At 37.0% G+C, this 14,926-nt stretch overlaps 1 protein-coding gene across 2 annotated transcripts in view; it reads left to right on the forward strand.

Annotated features, from left to right (window-relative positions):
• Nucleotides 1-5,576: 5,576 nt before the first annotated feature.
• Nucleotides 5,577-14,926, forward strand: part of si:dkey-237i9.1 (SEC14-like protein 1) — a 134,162-nt gene continuing 124,812 nt past the window's right edge. Inside the window, exons 1-2 of one of the 2 annotated variants that reach the window (XM_058779086.1) lie at nucleotides 5,577-5,988; nucleotides 7,371-7,460. In XM_058779086.1, coding sequence (XP_058635069.1) covers nucleotides 7,398-7,460 — 63 coding nt within the window. In that variant the 5' untranslated portion in view covers nucleotides 5,577-5,988; nucleotides 7,371-7,397. The remainder of the gene's footprint in view (nucleotides 5,989-7,370; nucleotides 7,461-14,926) is intronic. The other variant, XM_058779087.1, reaches the window with a different exon arrangement.

Consider the following 14,926-nt stretch of genomic DNA (forward strand, 5'->3'; position numbering starts at 1 on the left):
ATAACTCAATTTTGTGAAAAAAACATGCGTTTTAGAGAAAATCTGGCTGTTCACCGTCAAACGGTGCACGAGCTACGACCAAAAATGTGTAAAATTTTAGTTTTTTGTGCTGTAGTGCCACCGTTAGGCCGATTGGGGCGAGGCTTTGTATCTGAGTAGTGAGCAATACTACTACGATCTGACCAAGTTTCAGCTCTCTACGCCTTACGGTTTGGGCTGCACGATCAGTTTTACCAGAGAAAAATAATAATTAAAAAAATCCTTACAATTACAATAGGGTTTCAATGCACTATGTGCTTGAACCCCTAAATATAGAAATATATAAAGTTATAATCTACAGATACAGGCAGGCCTGGTTCCTGAATCAAATCACTGAGGGTTCTTCTGAAATAATCTGAAATCAGTGAGGGTGCTCTAGCCTTAATATACATTTTGACATATTTTTGCCCTGTTCATTGATAGTGGCATCCGCATAGCCTAAATGCCGCATTTATGCAGAGATGTCACTCACGAAACTTTGTAGCGTGCAGCTGTCACTGGTCCAATAGCCATAGGCGCGGGAAGTGGAGGTGCTGCAGCAGCCCGTTTTTTTTTCTGTGGGCACTAAGTGCAAATAGTCCGCTGTGTTGGCAAAGGCTATTTACATTAACTCCACCCAAGAACGTGTGATTGGGATATTCAACATTACAAAAGATGGCTGTTGCTATTCAGATTCAGTGGTGTAGATGGTAAACTGAGTGTCCTACTGCTTTTATCGTGATCGACCCGGGTTCGAATCTGCGTTTTGTGAAAAATTTTTCTCCCTTTTCAAATTTCAAATCATATCAGAAAACATTTATTTTTAATAAAAATTAAGGAAATAATCAAAAGGTTGAAAATAAAGTATCGGGTAGGGTTAGGGTTACACTTTGTCTGTTATAATGAGAGATTCCTGATCGTGCAGTACTGAACAAAACTATGGTTTGGAGTTGATTCTAACTTAAAATATATTCCAGTATATCTCAGTTACCAGTCTTAGCTTCATTACACTGGCTTCCTGTCCTTCCTTTAATGTTTGTTTTTATGATTTTAAATGGGTTAGCGCAGGGCTATTCAATTAACTTCATTTGAGGGCCGGATTATCGAATTTAACATTTGAAGGGGGCCAAGGGGGTGGGGGGCCGTCGCGATCTTTTTCTGGGGGGCCTATAAAATTGGAAATTAAATTTAAATGCATATTCAGCAGTAAAATTAACTAATATTACCAACAGTAGCATCTATAAAAGGTTAACATTAGTGCTGTCTGCCATTCAATAAAAAAAAATAATCACGCATTTCTGTAATTAATTTAAAAAATGTGACTAAATGTGACTAGTCATATAATTGTGTTGTCATATTTTCACACTGAACTTCCAAATTAATATAGAAACAACAAAGATGGTATATTTTAAATTGTGTTTAATGGCATCTTTTTACTAGCCTATTGTTAATGGAGAAGTATCATTGATACAAATAATGTTACTGTCTGTTGTCTCTATTAAATCCATTTTTTCCCTTTAATTTTAGCCATTAATTATAGCCATTTAATATTACAGTATAATTGAAATGTTATGATTATTTTTTAACATTTAATAGGCTTTGAAAAATATAACAACTTTTTATAAGTGAACTTAAAACAATCTTCACATAAACTATAAATTGTATGCATAAGCTATATTGATTATTCAAGCTACAAAAGTTAATCCGCAAGCAGAGCAGTCAAGTGATTTTCTCTTTTTCTTTAGTTCTTTGATTCACATCAATCACAGACTGCAGCAGGTTTCACTTTAAAAGCAGCGCTGTTTCTTTAATAAAACCTGATGCACATGACGCGGATGTGACACACATCCAATTTTCTCCCAACTCTTTACGGTCATTTAAGATTTTATAACTGATTTAAGACTCACCAAAACCATGTATTTTTACATCATTGTGTGTGGTTTTGTCCATTGAAGCGCTCGTGCGCTTGTCTGAAGCGGCTCAGTTTATGAGTACAGCCAAACGTGCAGATTTTCAAACTATACTTCCTGCTTTGATAATCTTCGTCCAGTGTCGGCGCTATTTCTTGCCAGAAGTTATGACCGATAACACTGTCTTTAAACTTGTTTAAACTAACGTTAGAATTGTGGATCTCATAACTCCCTCACATAAACACTTGTCAAAACTGCCATGTTGCGGTCTCTGGCAGATTGTTTATTTTTGGCTGGCCCGAGCCAGAGTTGCCACCTTGTGGACAAACTAATTAGTGCAAGAACAATTCAAGGCGAATGTGCAAACCTGCTTACTCTTCCTCGGGCCGGATGAAGATGATTGGCGGGCCGCCAATTGAATAGCCCTGGGTTAGCGCCTGCTTATTTATCAGAGCTTTTACATACACGGGTCATTCTAGAATTGGGGGTACATTTCACGTCTTCGCGTTATTTTTCAAAAACAAAAATTTCACTGAATCAGTTTTGAGTTATAACACAATTTATATTAAGCTATTACCAAAAACAATGATTTTATGTATATTAAGGGACATTTTGTCTTGAAAATAATAACTGAAAGACTGCCACTACACCTATTATTGACTGTCTTCGCCTCCTGATTCATACATTCAGCTTGAATCATCATGAAATAATTAAGTCTAATTTTCATATTTTTGTGTTTACTCTGTTAAGTTACATAAACAATTGCATAAAATATAAAATTTTTGGAATATTTGTCATTTCATTAATAAAAAAAAAATACATTTTGTGTCTATCCCTACGTTCTCGTCAACTCTGTTACGTCAGTTATAAAAAGGCATAAAAATCTTTAAAGCATTCATAGAAAAAACATGTGACTTGCACCAAGTGATGTCACTTCCTTTGGTAGGAATCTGTGGAAAGCAGTGATGTATGTCTTCATTCTTTATTCCCATTAATTTGTACAAAATGTTTAGGATACACCAAAAGTAGATGAATTATTTGTCAAATCTGTTATTGTGATTTTGCAGTGAATCTCTCATTCACTTTTTAAAAACAATAATATGATTGAAATCGTTAAAATTCTGTTTTAGACATGCCATGTGGTATCTGGTTTGAGGGTTAGCATCTTGAGCTAAAGCACAAATGGTGGAAAATGTCAACTATGTTAGTTTTTTAAAAAAGTTTAATGATAACAGAGTTGACAATGAGTAACACAGTCAAATGTTACCAATCACATTTAAGTATTTTGCATTATTATTATGTTTATTTTGGATTCTGGGTCATTTTACTGTAAATGATACATTTGTTTTACATCATTACAGGCTAAAGAAATTGAATTACAGGTAAATTAACCTCTCAGCAGCAGAAAGGCAAGGGCAGCAGAGGGCACAGCAACATGCTGACCCTGTAAGGAAGGCAGAAAATAGACAGAGACAGATGACACAAAAGGAAAAAACCTACTCAAAATTAATGTTTTGCTCTAATGTTTATGAATACTAATGTAAACATATGTCTACAAAGTAAATCTAACATTCTTGCAAACTGTTATTCCTTGAATCAAGAGCTCTGTCTTTTATTATGTCTATAAAAAACTTGCATAGTGCACATTTAAATACTAAATAAAGACATATGCATGGGCAGAAATTGCCAATAACTGATTTGCATGCCCAGGGTGAGGGAGCAGCTATGTCATTTTATTTTCCAGATCTTTGGACACATTAAGTTAATTTTCAATTACATGAAAGATCTGTAATTCACATGTATTTTATCAAATTAAATAGTTGTTATAAAATGGTTTCAGTTTCAGAATCTGGCAAAAAATGCTGCTGTTTTTGGTCTTTTAACTACAGGTGGTCAACTCTGTTTTGTGATGTCAACTTGTTACCATCAATGTCAACTCTGTTTAAAGTTTTGCTTTAAAAATGATAATTATATGTGTTTTATTGTTAACAAATTGCTCAGAAGCTAATTAGCCTAAATAGTACTACTACTACATGAAATTTTAAAGAATTTCATTCATTTTTAAAGTTATGATTAGAGAAAATACACACCATGTTGGCAACTTTTCAATTAAACGGGTTGATATTTTTACTCTAAAACAAAAAGTCTATATATTTTTAGGTTTAAAGTTGAATTAATGGATTAAGAGACAGATGTTCTTCTAGGGAGGACAGGGTTTTAAATTGTGTTACATTTGTTAACTGTATATGTTTGACTCAATTTGTCTACAACAGAGTTGACAGATTTTTCTGTTAGTACATTGATTTTCAGAATAAATATTTAAAATCTTACAAGTTTAATATCAGCAAATATAGAAAATATTAAATTTAAAGTGTGTTCTATGAAAATAAAAAAAGTTTAACCAAAAAAAAAATCCTATTTTTTTGTTTTCTTTCTCAGCTTGAAATGTACCCGCAATTCTAGAATGACCCACACACTCCTGTTAAAGCACTGAGGTCGTCCAATCAGGTGCTCCTCGAGCCCTACTTGGGATGTTCAGAGAGCCAGGTTAAAAAAATAAAGGTGACCAAGCTTTTTCACTGGTGGTACCTAATTTGTGGAATAGTTCACCTGTACACATAAGAACTGCTAAGACTGTTGGAATGTTTAAGTCATTGCTTAAGACACACCTGTATTCCTTGGCTTTTATTTTGAGTTGAGCTGAGACATTGTGACATTTTTACCGTATTTGTCTTGTTTGTGAACTGAACTGAACTGAACTGAACTGAACACATGGCCACTCAGGAAATCAACATAAAATGTCAGTTATCCTATTTCTATCTTTAACCAAAGTCCCTTGTCTTTGCTTTAACTGACCGATCTCTTGCTTTCGTTTCGTTCCCTCTCCTCTAGAACTTGTCCAGGATTATTTGCAAAGAAATGGGCTATCTAATGTGTATTTTATACATGTTTTTAGGCATGAAAAATTATTAAGATCATAAAAATATCGAAGCTAAATGTTTTCATAAAACAGTCAGTAGCGCGAGAGGGTGCTAGTGTCTGTATAGAAACACTCAAAAAAGGTAGAAATAAAACTTAGCATTTACAAACATTACAAAAAAAAAAGAAAGAAAAAAAAAGCTTTATATCATCTTTACGATTTTTAATGAAATAAGAATTTTGAATAATGAAAATTAGTTTGTTTCTGCTTATTCTATTCATCAGAGTTCGAACCATTATAGAAGAAACAGCATTTTCCGTATTTCATTTCTGGGTTAAAAAACGAAAAATTAATGGACGCAAAAGTACAAGTCTCAGTTAGCCTAACACAACGCAATGTATTGCAATGTATTGTCTGCAGTAAGCTAACTGAGACTTAACATAGCACTTGCATTATTGCTCTTATGTTGGTTTTGATTGCTTCTATTGTCCTCATTTGTAAGTTGCTTTGGATAAAAGTGTCTGTTAAATGACTAAATGTGAATGTAAGAACAAGTAGTAGCTAATAAATAAGTAATAGTAATAAAAGATGCTAGTACCTAAAAACAAGTTTTTGTAGCATGAAAATAGATGTTTGGCTTATAGATTAAATGTTAAAACGGCTTGCCATAGTTGTAGTTATCAGAGCTTGTGCAGCCCAGAGCCGTTTAATGATTTGTATCTTTGGTTGCTTTCCCATGACAGCGTACGCACTCTGCTAGGCATGAATGTATTCTAGGTTTGCGGAGGTGAATTTTCTTGTGGTGTTTCTTTATCGGTCAGTCGCATGGTGGCGATGACAACTACAGCAAACTAGACTGTTTGGAAAAATACTGAGACGAGGAGGAGGAGCAATATTTTTCTCTTCACTGCAGCCAGTCAGTGTATGATGGGGCAGATTCAGCAGTGGATCCGTGAGTCCGGACTTTGTTTAATCGGAAGCACCGTTCGGCTTTGATTCAGAGAAATCATCTCAGTCATGGATATTTCAGAACCCACCAATCCTAACATCTAGAACCTACAGAACAGCTTTCACATTCATAAGGACTGCTTAATTTTCTGCTACGAATTACCTGTTTTCAGTTCCTCATTGTTTGTTTCAGTAAGTACATTTACAGAGTACACAGGCAAAAAAACAACAACAACTTCATTCACTGCTACAGAATGTGCCTGAAATTAGATATTGATTGATCAATGTAAAAATGATTAATGTATTATTTTCAGCCGGCAGATCACAGCTAAACTGGCTAATTCTCTTTGCTAAAACAGTTAGCACGTTAGCCGTCACTAATAATAACAACCATTTATGAATATATGTGCATTGTTTTAATAACGAAATATTAAATTATAGAGGTATTAAAGAACACACGTTTAAGGATTAAAAGAAGAGTTTTGTGTTTGAGTTTAAAGCGAGGGACGTTAAGAGATGACATTGGGTGTGCTAACCGGCTAATTGCGTTAGCTACAGAGCTGAGACATGTTATTCATAATATAACACATTTATGTGGAGAAATAAGCAGACATTACGTTTATTTAGAGAGACAGTTCTATGCTGGATGTTATAATGACAAGTTTTTTCTCGGTTTAGACAGCGCATGTTGAATTAAGATTATTTTATGTCACTATCATTTTGTTTTACACAGATCACACCCAAAAACATGCTAGTATATATAACGTTAGTTTATATATATATATATATATATATATATATATATATATATATATATATATATATATATATATATAAATTTTTTCTTTTTTTCTTTTTTTTTTTTTCTTAGTGATAGCAGTAGTTATTGTTCTAGACCACAGTGTTTGGATGATATTATTGGTAGTAATATAGCTGTTTTAGTTCATAATTGGGTAGCTTGTTTTTTTTTTTTTTTTCTTGTTTCTTTCATGAAATACCAGTTGTAAGCTTTCCTTGTTATCTGTATAATACGATGAATCTTGATTTAGGGAGCTATTTATTCTTACATGCCCAGCAAGATATCTACATAGTAAATGCCATAGAAATAACAAATCACAAGTCTGTATGTGTTGGTATTTAGCAGGTAGGACTGCTGTTATAACATTTAACTTGTTACTGGGACAGACATAAAGTTATCAAACTTTAAAAGCATTTAGTTGCAATTTAAAGGACAGGCAAGTTAGAGGATAGTTTGCATTGCTCTGTGTCTACATCATAAATCTATTTGTACACAGGGAAACAACGCCCCCCTAAAGATTAAAAAAAAAAAAAAAAAGTATTTTCTTATTCAGACATCTGTTTGTGTAATCGGGCAACGGAATCAACATAAAATTGCCTGAACTGGACATTTCTGAAATTCCTTTCCTTCCAACATGTCGCGAGACATGATTATGATTCTTGCATTCTTACACGTGTTATGTGATATTACTAATTCTGAGAAATCAGGCCAAATCTGCTGGGTTTATTACATAAGATGGAATGTTTGATTGCTTTCTTGGATTTTTTCTTTTTAGGTTCTCGGCTCCGTTGTTGGTTCCACCATGGTGCAGAAGTATCAGTCCCCAGTGAGGGTGTACAAACATCCTTTTGAACTGGTCATGGCAGTAAGTGTGAACCACAGTTTTAATACTCAATAGCATATTCTGTTGTGGCAGTCTATACACATGAATGTGGAAGGAGTTTGTGTTCTGTTTTACAAAGGTTACAGGGGCTTGCAGTAGTCCATTTGCAGGTTTAAAGATTAATAACATTCATATGTTTAGTAAGTGCATTTTTCAATGTACGGTATGTCACAAAAGTGAGTACGCCCCTCACATTTCGGCAACCATTTTAGTATATCTTCTCAAGAGACAATTCTATAGAAATGAAACTTAGATACATTTTAGAGTAGTCAATGTGCAACTTGTATAGCAGTAAAGATTTACTGTCCTCTGAAAATAACTCAACATACAGCCATTATTGTCAAAAAAGCTGGCAACAAAAGTGAGTACACCCTAAGTGATAACAGCTATACATCGTTTAATCATGCAAAGCCACATGTCTTATTCATCATGTTCATGTTTTTGTCTGCTTGACAGAACTATACAAATTTGTGTATCTTATATTACAGCAGTTAAAATTTGGTGATTTGAGTACAATTCTCTCATACTGACCACTGGATGTTCAACATGGCACCTCATGGCAAAGAACTCTCTGAGGATTTGAGAATTAGAATTGTTGCTCTCCACAAAGATGGCCTAGGCTATAAGAAGATAAGTAACAACCTAAAACTGAGTTACAGTACAGTGGCCAGTGTCATACAGAGGTTTTCCAAGACTGGTTCCACTCGGAACAGGTCTCGCAAGGGTCGATCAAAGATGTTAGATCCTTGTGCTGTGCTTCAGATGCAGAAGCTGGCTTCGAAAAACAGATGCATGAGTGCTGCCAGCATTGCTTTAGAGGTTGCAGAAGCGGAAGGTCAACTTGTCAGTGCTCAGACCATACGCCGCACACTGCAACAAGTCGGCTTGCATGGCCGTCATCCCAGAAGGAAGCCTCTTCTGAAGCTGGCTTACAAAAAGCCTGCAAACAGTTTGCTGAAGACAACCTGTCCAAGAGCATTAATTACTGGAACCATGTCCATCTGATGAGGCTCAGATGATGTCCAGCATGTGTGGCGATGCCCTGGTGAGGAGTACCAAGAAAATTGTGTCTTGCCTACAGTCAAGCATGGTGGTGGTAGCTTCATGGTCTGGGGCTGCATGAGTGCTGCTGGTACTGGGGAGCTGCGGTTCATTGAGGGAAACATGGATTCCAACATGTACTGTGACATTCTGAAGCAGAATATGATGTCCTCCCTTCAGAAACTGGGTCGAACGGCAGTTTTTCAACATGTTAACGACCCCAAACACACCGCCAAGATGACAACTGCCTTGCTGATGAAGCTGAAGGTGAAGGTGATGGAGTGGCCAAGTATATCTCCAGACCTGAACCCTATGGAGCACATGTGGGGCATTCACCATGTGTCTAACATCCAACAGCTCCGTGATGTCATTATAGAGGAGTGGAAGAGGATGCCAGCAATAACCTGTGCAGGTCTGGTGAATTGCATGCCCAGGAGGATTAAGACAGTGCTAGGTATCAATGATGCACAGTTTTAACATGTTCACTTAGGGTGTACTCATTTTTGTTGCCAGTTATTTAGATAATAACGGCTATATGCTGAGTTATATTTAGAGGACAGTAAATTTGCACTGCTATACAAGCTGCACATTGATTACTCTAAAATATATCCAAGTTTCATTTGCGTAGTATTGTCCCTTGAGAAGATATACTAAAATTGTTGCTGAAATGTGTGGGGTGTACTCACTTTTGTGAGATACTGTATGCAATATGTAACAGTACAGTACAGTTTGTCACCTTGTAGGCATGTTAAGACCTGTGGGTAGTTCTCATTTGCAGTATGCAACAGCAGGGCCTTATGGGCCAGTTTCCATTACACTCTGCCTTTCAACAGCCTTTAATATGGTTTGCTAATTCCTCACTTTCATAGTTTTCCACTTTTAGTAACTAGTTACCAGTAATAGCCCCTTTCGCACCGCTTTAGTTCCAGAACTAAAAGTACAGTACTAAAGTCCTGGGACGATTTTGCGCGAACTATTTCCCAGTACCATTTAAAGGGTCGCATTCGCACCGACAGTGGGTACTAAGAAGTGACGTAAGCCGGTCGACAGCGACGTCATTTGTGCGCGCCGTTCAACAACGAAAACAAAGAAGAACAACATTAACAACAGGAGGATGGAGGACGCTGTGATCAGAGCTGTGTTTTTGTTGTGTCTTGCGGTGTTCACAATAATGGACATGGAATGTCGACGTAACTTAGGCTATACGTCAATCGATTGAAAGATCGGAAAGGAGTTCAAAATGTTCAAAAGTGCCTGCACTTAAGCGTCCGTCCGTCCATCTATCGCTGTTCTCCATTCTTGCAAAATATAAGTTGATGCGATGTTTACACAGTATGTGTTTACACGGCGTTTTAAATCATGGCGGGTGAGGGCGTTTTCGTACACGTACGTCACGATAGTTCCTATGGAACTGTTTTAGACCCTACTCTGAAGTAGGAGCTAATTTAGTTCCTCCAAACGAGTTCTGGGAACTAAAACAGTTCCTAGTTCCCGCGGTGCGAACACGGCAAAAAGTGGGTAGTTCCACAATTAGTTCCGGTACCATGAAAAGGTTCCTGCGGTGCGAAAGGGCCTATTGTTATCTCTAGATTAGTAGCAAATAGTGGTGTAACGGTACACGTATTTGTGCCGAAACTTTTCGGTATGGGTCTTCCGGCACATGTGTACCGAACAAATCATTCCTTTTTTTTAAGGAAATTCAGACAATACATGCCGATTAGGCGCTCTTTGACACGGCAAGACAGATCGCTGTATAGATGCTTTAGTTATGACAGCAGTGCGGAGCGCGACTGAGAGTGATCATCCCTTCCTCTTTAATTATTACTAGTTTTAATGTGAAATACAGGTGCAGGTCATATAATTAGAATATCATCAAAAACTTGATTTATTTCACTAATTCCATTCAAAAAGTGAAACTTGTATATTATATTCATTCATTACACACAGACTGATATACAGTATTTCAAATGTTTATTTCTTTTAATTTTGATGATTATAACTGACAACTAAGGAAAATCCCAAATTCAGTATCTCAGAAAATTAGAATATTACTTAAGACCAATACAAAGAAAGGATTTTTAGAAATCTTGGCCAACTGAAAAGTATGAACATGAAAAGTATGAGCATGTACAGCACTCAATACTTAGTTGGGGCTCCTTTTGCCTGAATTACTGCAGCAATGCGGCATGGCATGGAGTCGATCAGTCTGTGGCACTGCTCAGGTGTTATGAGAGCCCAGGTTGCTCTGATAGTGGCCTTCAGCTCTTCTGCATTGTTGGGTCTGGCATATCGCATCTTCCTCTTCACAATACCTCATAGATTTCCTATGGGGTTAAGGTCAGGCGAGTTTGCTGGCCAATTAAGAACAGGGATACCATGGTCCTTAAACCAGATACTGGTTGCTTTGGCACTGTGTGCAGGTGCCAAGTCCTGTTGGAAAATGAAATCTGCATCTCCATAAAGTTGGTCAGCAGCAGGAAGCATGAAGTGCTCTAAAACTTCCTGGTATACGGCTGCGTTGACCTTGGACGTCAGAAAACACAGTGGACCAACACCAGCAGATGACATGGCACCCCAAACCATCACTGACTGTGGAAACTTTACACTGGACCTCAAGCAACGTGGATTGTGTGCTACTCCTCTCTTCCTCCAGACTCTGGGACCCTGATTTCCAAAGGAAATGCAAAATTTACTTTCACCAGAGAACATAACTTTGGACCACTCAGCAGCAGTCCAGTCCTTTTTGTCTTTAGCCCAGGCGAGACGCTTCTGACGCTGTCTGTTGTTCAAGAGTGGCTTGACACAAGGAATGCGACAGCTGAAACCCATGTCTTGCATACGTCTGTGCGTAGTGGTTCTTGAAGCACTGACTCCAGCTGCAGTCCACTCTTTGTGAATCTCCCCCACATTTTTGAATGGCTTTTGTTTCACAATCCTCTCCAGGGTGCGGTTATCCCTATTGCTTGTACACTTTTTTTTTTCTACCACATCTTTTCCTTCCCTTCGCCTCTCTATTAATGTGCTTGGACACAGAGCTCTGTGAACAGCCAGCCTCTTTTGCAATGACCTTTTGTGTCTTGCCCTCCTTGTGCAACGTGTCAATGGTCGTCTTTTGGACAACTGTCAAGTCAGCAGTCTTCCCCATGATTGTGTAGCCTACAGAACTAGACATTTAAAGGCCTTTGCAGGTGTTTTGAGTTAATTAGCTGATTAGAGTGTGTCACCAGGTGTCTTCAATATTGAACCTTTTCACAATATTCTAATTTTCTGAGATTTGGGATTTTCCTTAGTTGTGAGCTATAATCATCAAAATTAAAATAAATAAACATTTGAAATATATCAGTCTGTGTGTAATGAATGAATATAATATACAAGTTTCACTTTTTGAATGGAATTAGTGAAATAAATCAACTTTTTGATGATATTCTAATTATATGACCAGCACCTGTATACATGAACTAACATCTCACCCCTCTCATAATCGCTCAGTTAGCATTTCAACCGTGGAAATGTGTCATTAAAACAGCTTGTAAACAAAATGTTACATAGCATTTCATTTAGGCTACCTCAGGCAAGTCATCAGTGTCTACAGGAAGTCTAGTGAGGAGCATTTTGCAAAATATTAGACTATATACTTATTTTACTTTGTTTTACTTTACCTGTTTAGGGCTGTGACGGTGGCAGATTTTTACCACCGCGGTGGTAATGGACCAACTACCGCCGGTGGCGGTATATTTATATATATAATTCTGAATGGCTCAATCATCTATTAACAAACGTGCGTGTTTACTTTAGCACTTCCATTTAGTGAATTAGCATAGATTTATAGTCTAAATAAAACAATCTGCAACTGTATATTATTACACTTGTATACAAAACTTTGTATTATGCTTGTTATAGAGTGTGTGACGTCACGTGCACTACCGCCGGTGGCAATAGACAGCCGCGGTGACAACCGACCATCGCGGTGATGTGGTTGTTGCGGCGACCGTCACAGCCCTATACCTGTTAGTGATGTCTTAATTATTTAATGTATGTTTAAATTATTGGTGTCAATGTTAATGCATTAATGCATGCGATTAATCAAAAAATGCAAATTACGCAAATTAATCGCTTGATAAGATTTGACCCCAACTTCTTGCCGTCATCGCAGCGCGGAAGATTATCTATCATTGCCAGGGTAATGGCACAAGTGGGCTATTTTGAAAATACAGTCGCGGGAAAAATTACAGAGCTGTGGTTTGTGGTTTTTTGGGCTACTTTTATAATGTACCACGGCCGCCCAAAGTGTATATAGACAAATAAAAATTAAAATAGATCCTTTTACTAATGTGTATTATACTTGGAATGTATCCCTGGCAACTTAAGAACGGAGAGGCGGTTGTAACATCACAAACAACGTGAGTTTCAGCAGAGCATACATGTTAAGGCTTTTACACAGCAGAAATAAACTTGACAACAGCCACTATAGATTATATTAGATAATAAACACACGATTACGATAGGATATGGTATGTATGTGATTTTCTTTTGAGTGAGATGTGTACATCTGAAATGCTAATTTGTGCAGTGATATAAAAGGTTATAAATGGCATATTTTAACAACAGTAAACGACCAAATTCCACATGTGATTGTAAAAGGAAGTTATTACAAACACTCGATGGTGGTTTGAAGTGAGTTCTGAGTAAAAGTGCACTATGAATCTCATAAATTGTCTTATGTAGCATGATGCTAATGTTAGCTCTAATGCAGCTGCAGAACAGGTCCAATTCTTCTTCATAATGCATTTTAGTCATAATACTTAACGTAAGGTCGCAAGAAATCTTTTTTTGTATTTGGCTTGGTAAACGTTTTATTGCCAGTATAAAGGCTGATAATGGCTGAATAAAAACAAAAGAATAATGATAAAAGAATAATAAGGATTATGTCTCATACCTGGCGGAAGTGTGAAAGGTTCTGTTTCCTTAAACTAGTTTGTCATGCATTTCTTTATTTCAACATATTTACAGGTAAATGCTAGTATTTTAAATTTGTGATTAATCATGATTAATCACAGTCCACGACTGTGATTAACGCGATTACATTTTTTAATCGATTGACAGCACTAGTTTTTAAATAAATCTTTATGAAACAAGTTATGACAGCCACTGTGTAAATGATTATATTTCAAAAACATTTTATTGTAACATTTAACATTTATTATTTTGTTTATTGTAATTTTATAATTTAAAAACATATTTGCATACGATTTTTTAATTTAAGTGTTAATTATTATAGTTAAAAATAAAAAGTAATTGAATTTAAGTTTGGGCTCTGTTTTTAATTGTAACCTTATAGCAGTGGTTCTCAAACTTTTTTGGCTTAACTTCTTTGTCAATTTTTCCTTTCAATGGGATACATGGGCCTGTCCTTCTCTTAAGATCTTTGATATTCTTGGTGGCAGGGAAGCTACAGCTGTTATCAGACTATTTTCAAGGCAATGTCTGCTTCTTTGTTTCGTTTTTATCTGGGTCATTGCTGAAAATGAGGTTTTACAGAGGTAGGTAGAGCCAAATGGGAGTAGGTATTCCAAAGCCCTTTTCCCTAGCTCAGGGTGCTCTCTCCTCACACACACCCAAAACTCTTGTCAGGGAACAGTTTTCAAAAGTAGTTTGCAACCCAAACTGTGTATGTCTGTGGATAAGTCCAATAGCTCCTCCCTCAGGTGAACAGGTAGCGTTCCACGGTTGCTTTGGGAAAGTGTAAATGGGTTTCTAACCCAATCCAGTTGCTCAGACTTCTCTCTTACTCCAGGGAAGTATGATTTGAAACTAGAAATCACGTTAGCTAAGTGTCCATCCAGAAAGGATTTTACTGTGTCTCTCTCCATATTCTCACTTACGACGAAGCTGTCAAACTGAGGAAAACAGCTAAAATCGCCCTCTGCACACAGTCTCTTCCACAGCTCCACTTTCTTGAGAAAACTAGTCATAAAGTTTCAAAATCGTAATGTCCCTGCCTTGCAGACTGAGATTCGGCTCGTTCAGTTTAGTAAAAATATCCGCTAGATACGCTAGTTTGGCAATCCAATTATTGTCCTTAAACAAAGTGGCAAGAGGGGAAGCATTGTCTGACAAAAAACAACACACCTCATTTTGCAGCTAGAACAGCCTATTCAGTACTTTTCCTCTTGAAAGCCAGCGGAGTTCGGTGTGTTCAGATCCCATGCCATCACAATCTCCGAAACAGACGCGCATTCAGTGATCGCGACTTTATGAAGTTTATCGCCTTGACAGCATCATTCAAAACGGAATTAAGCTCCTGGCTCATCTTCTTTGATGCCAGGGCTTCTCTGTGTATAACACAGTGTGTCCACAGGATGTCTGGATTCTTCTGCCGTATGTGCGCGATGAGACCTTTGATACGA

Source organism: Onychostoma macrolepis, chromosome 06, assembly GCF_012432095.1.
Source record: "Onychostoma macrolepis isolate SWU-2019 chromosome 06, ASM1243209v1, whole genome shotgun sequence".
NCBI lineage: Eukaryota > Metazoa > Chordata > Actinopteri > Cypriniformes > Cyprinidae > Onychostoma > Onychostoma macrolepis.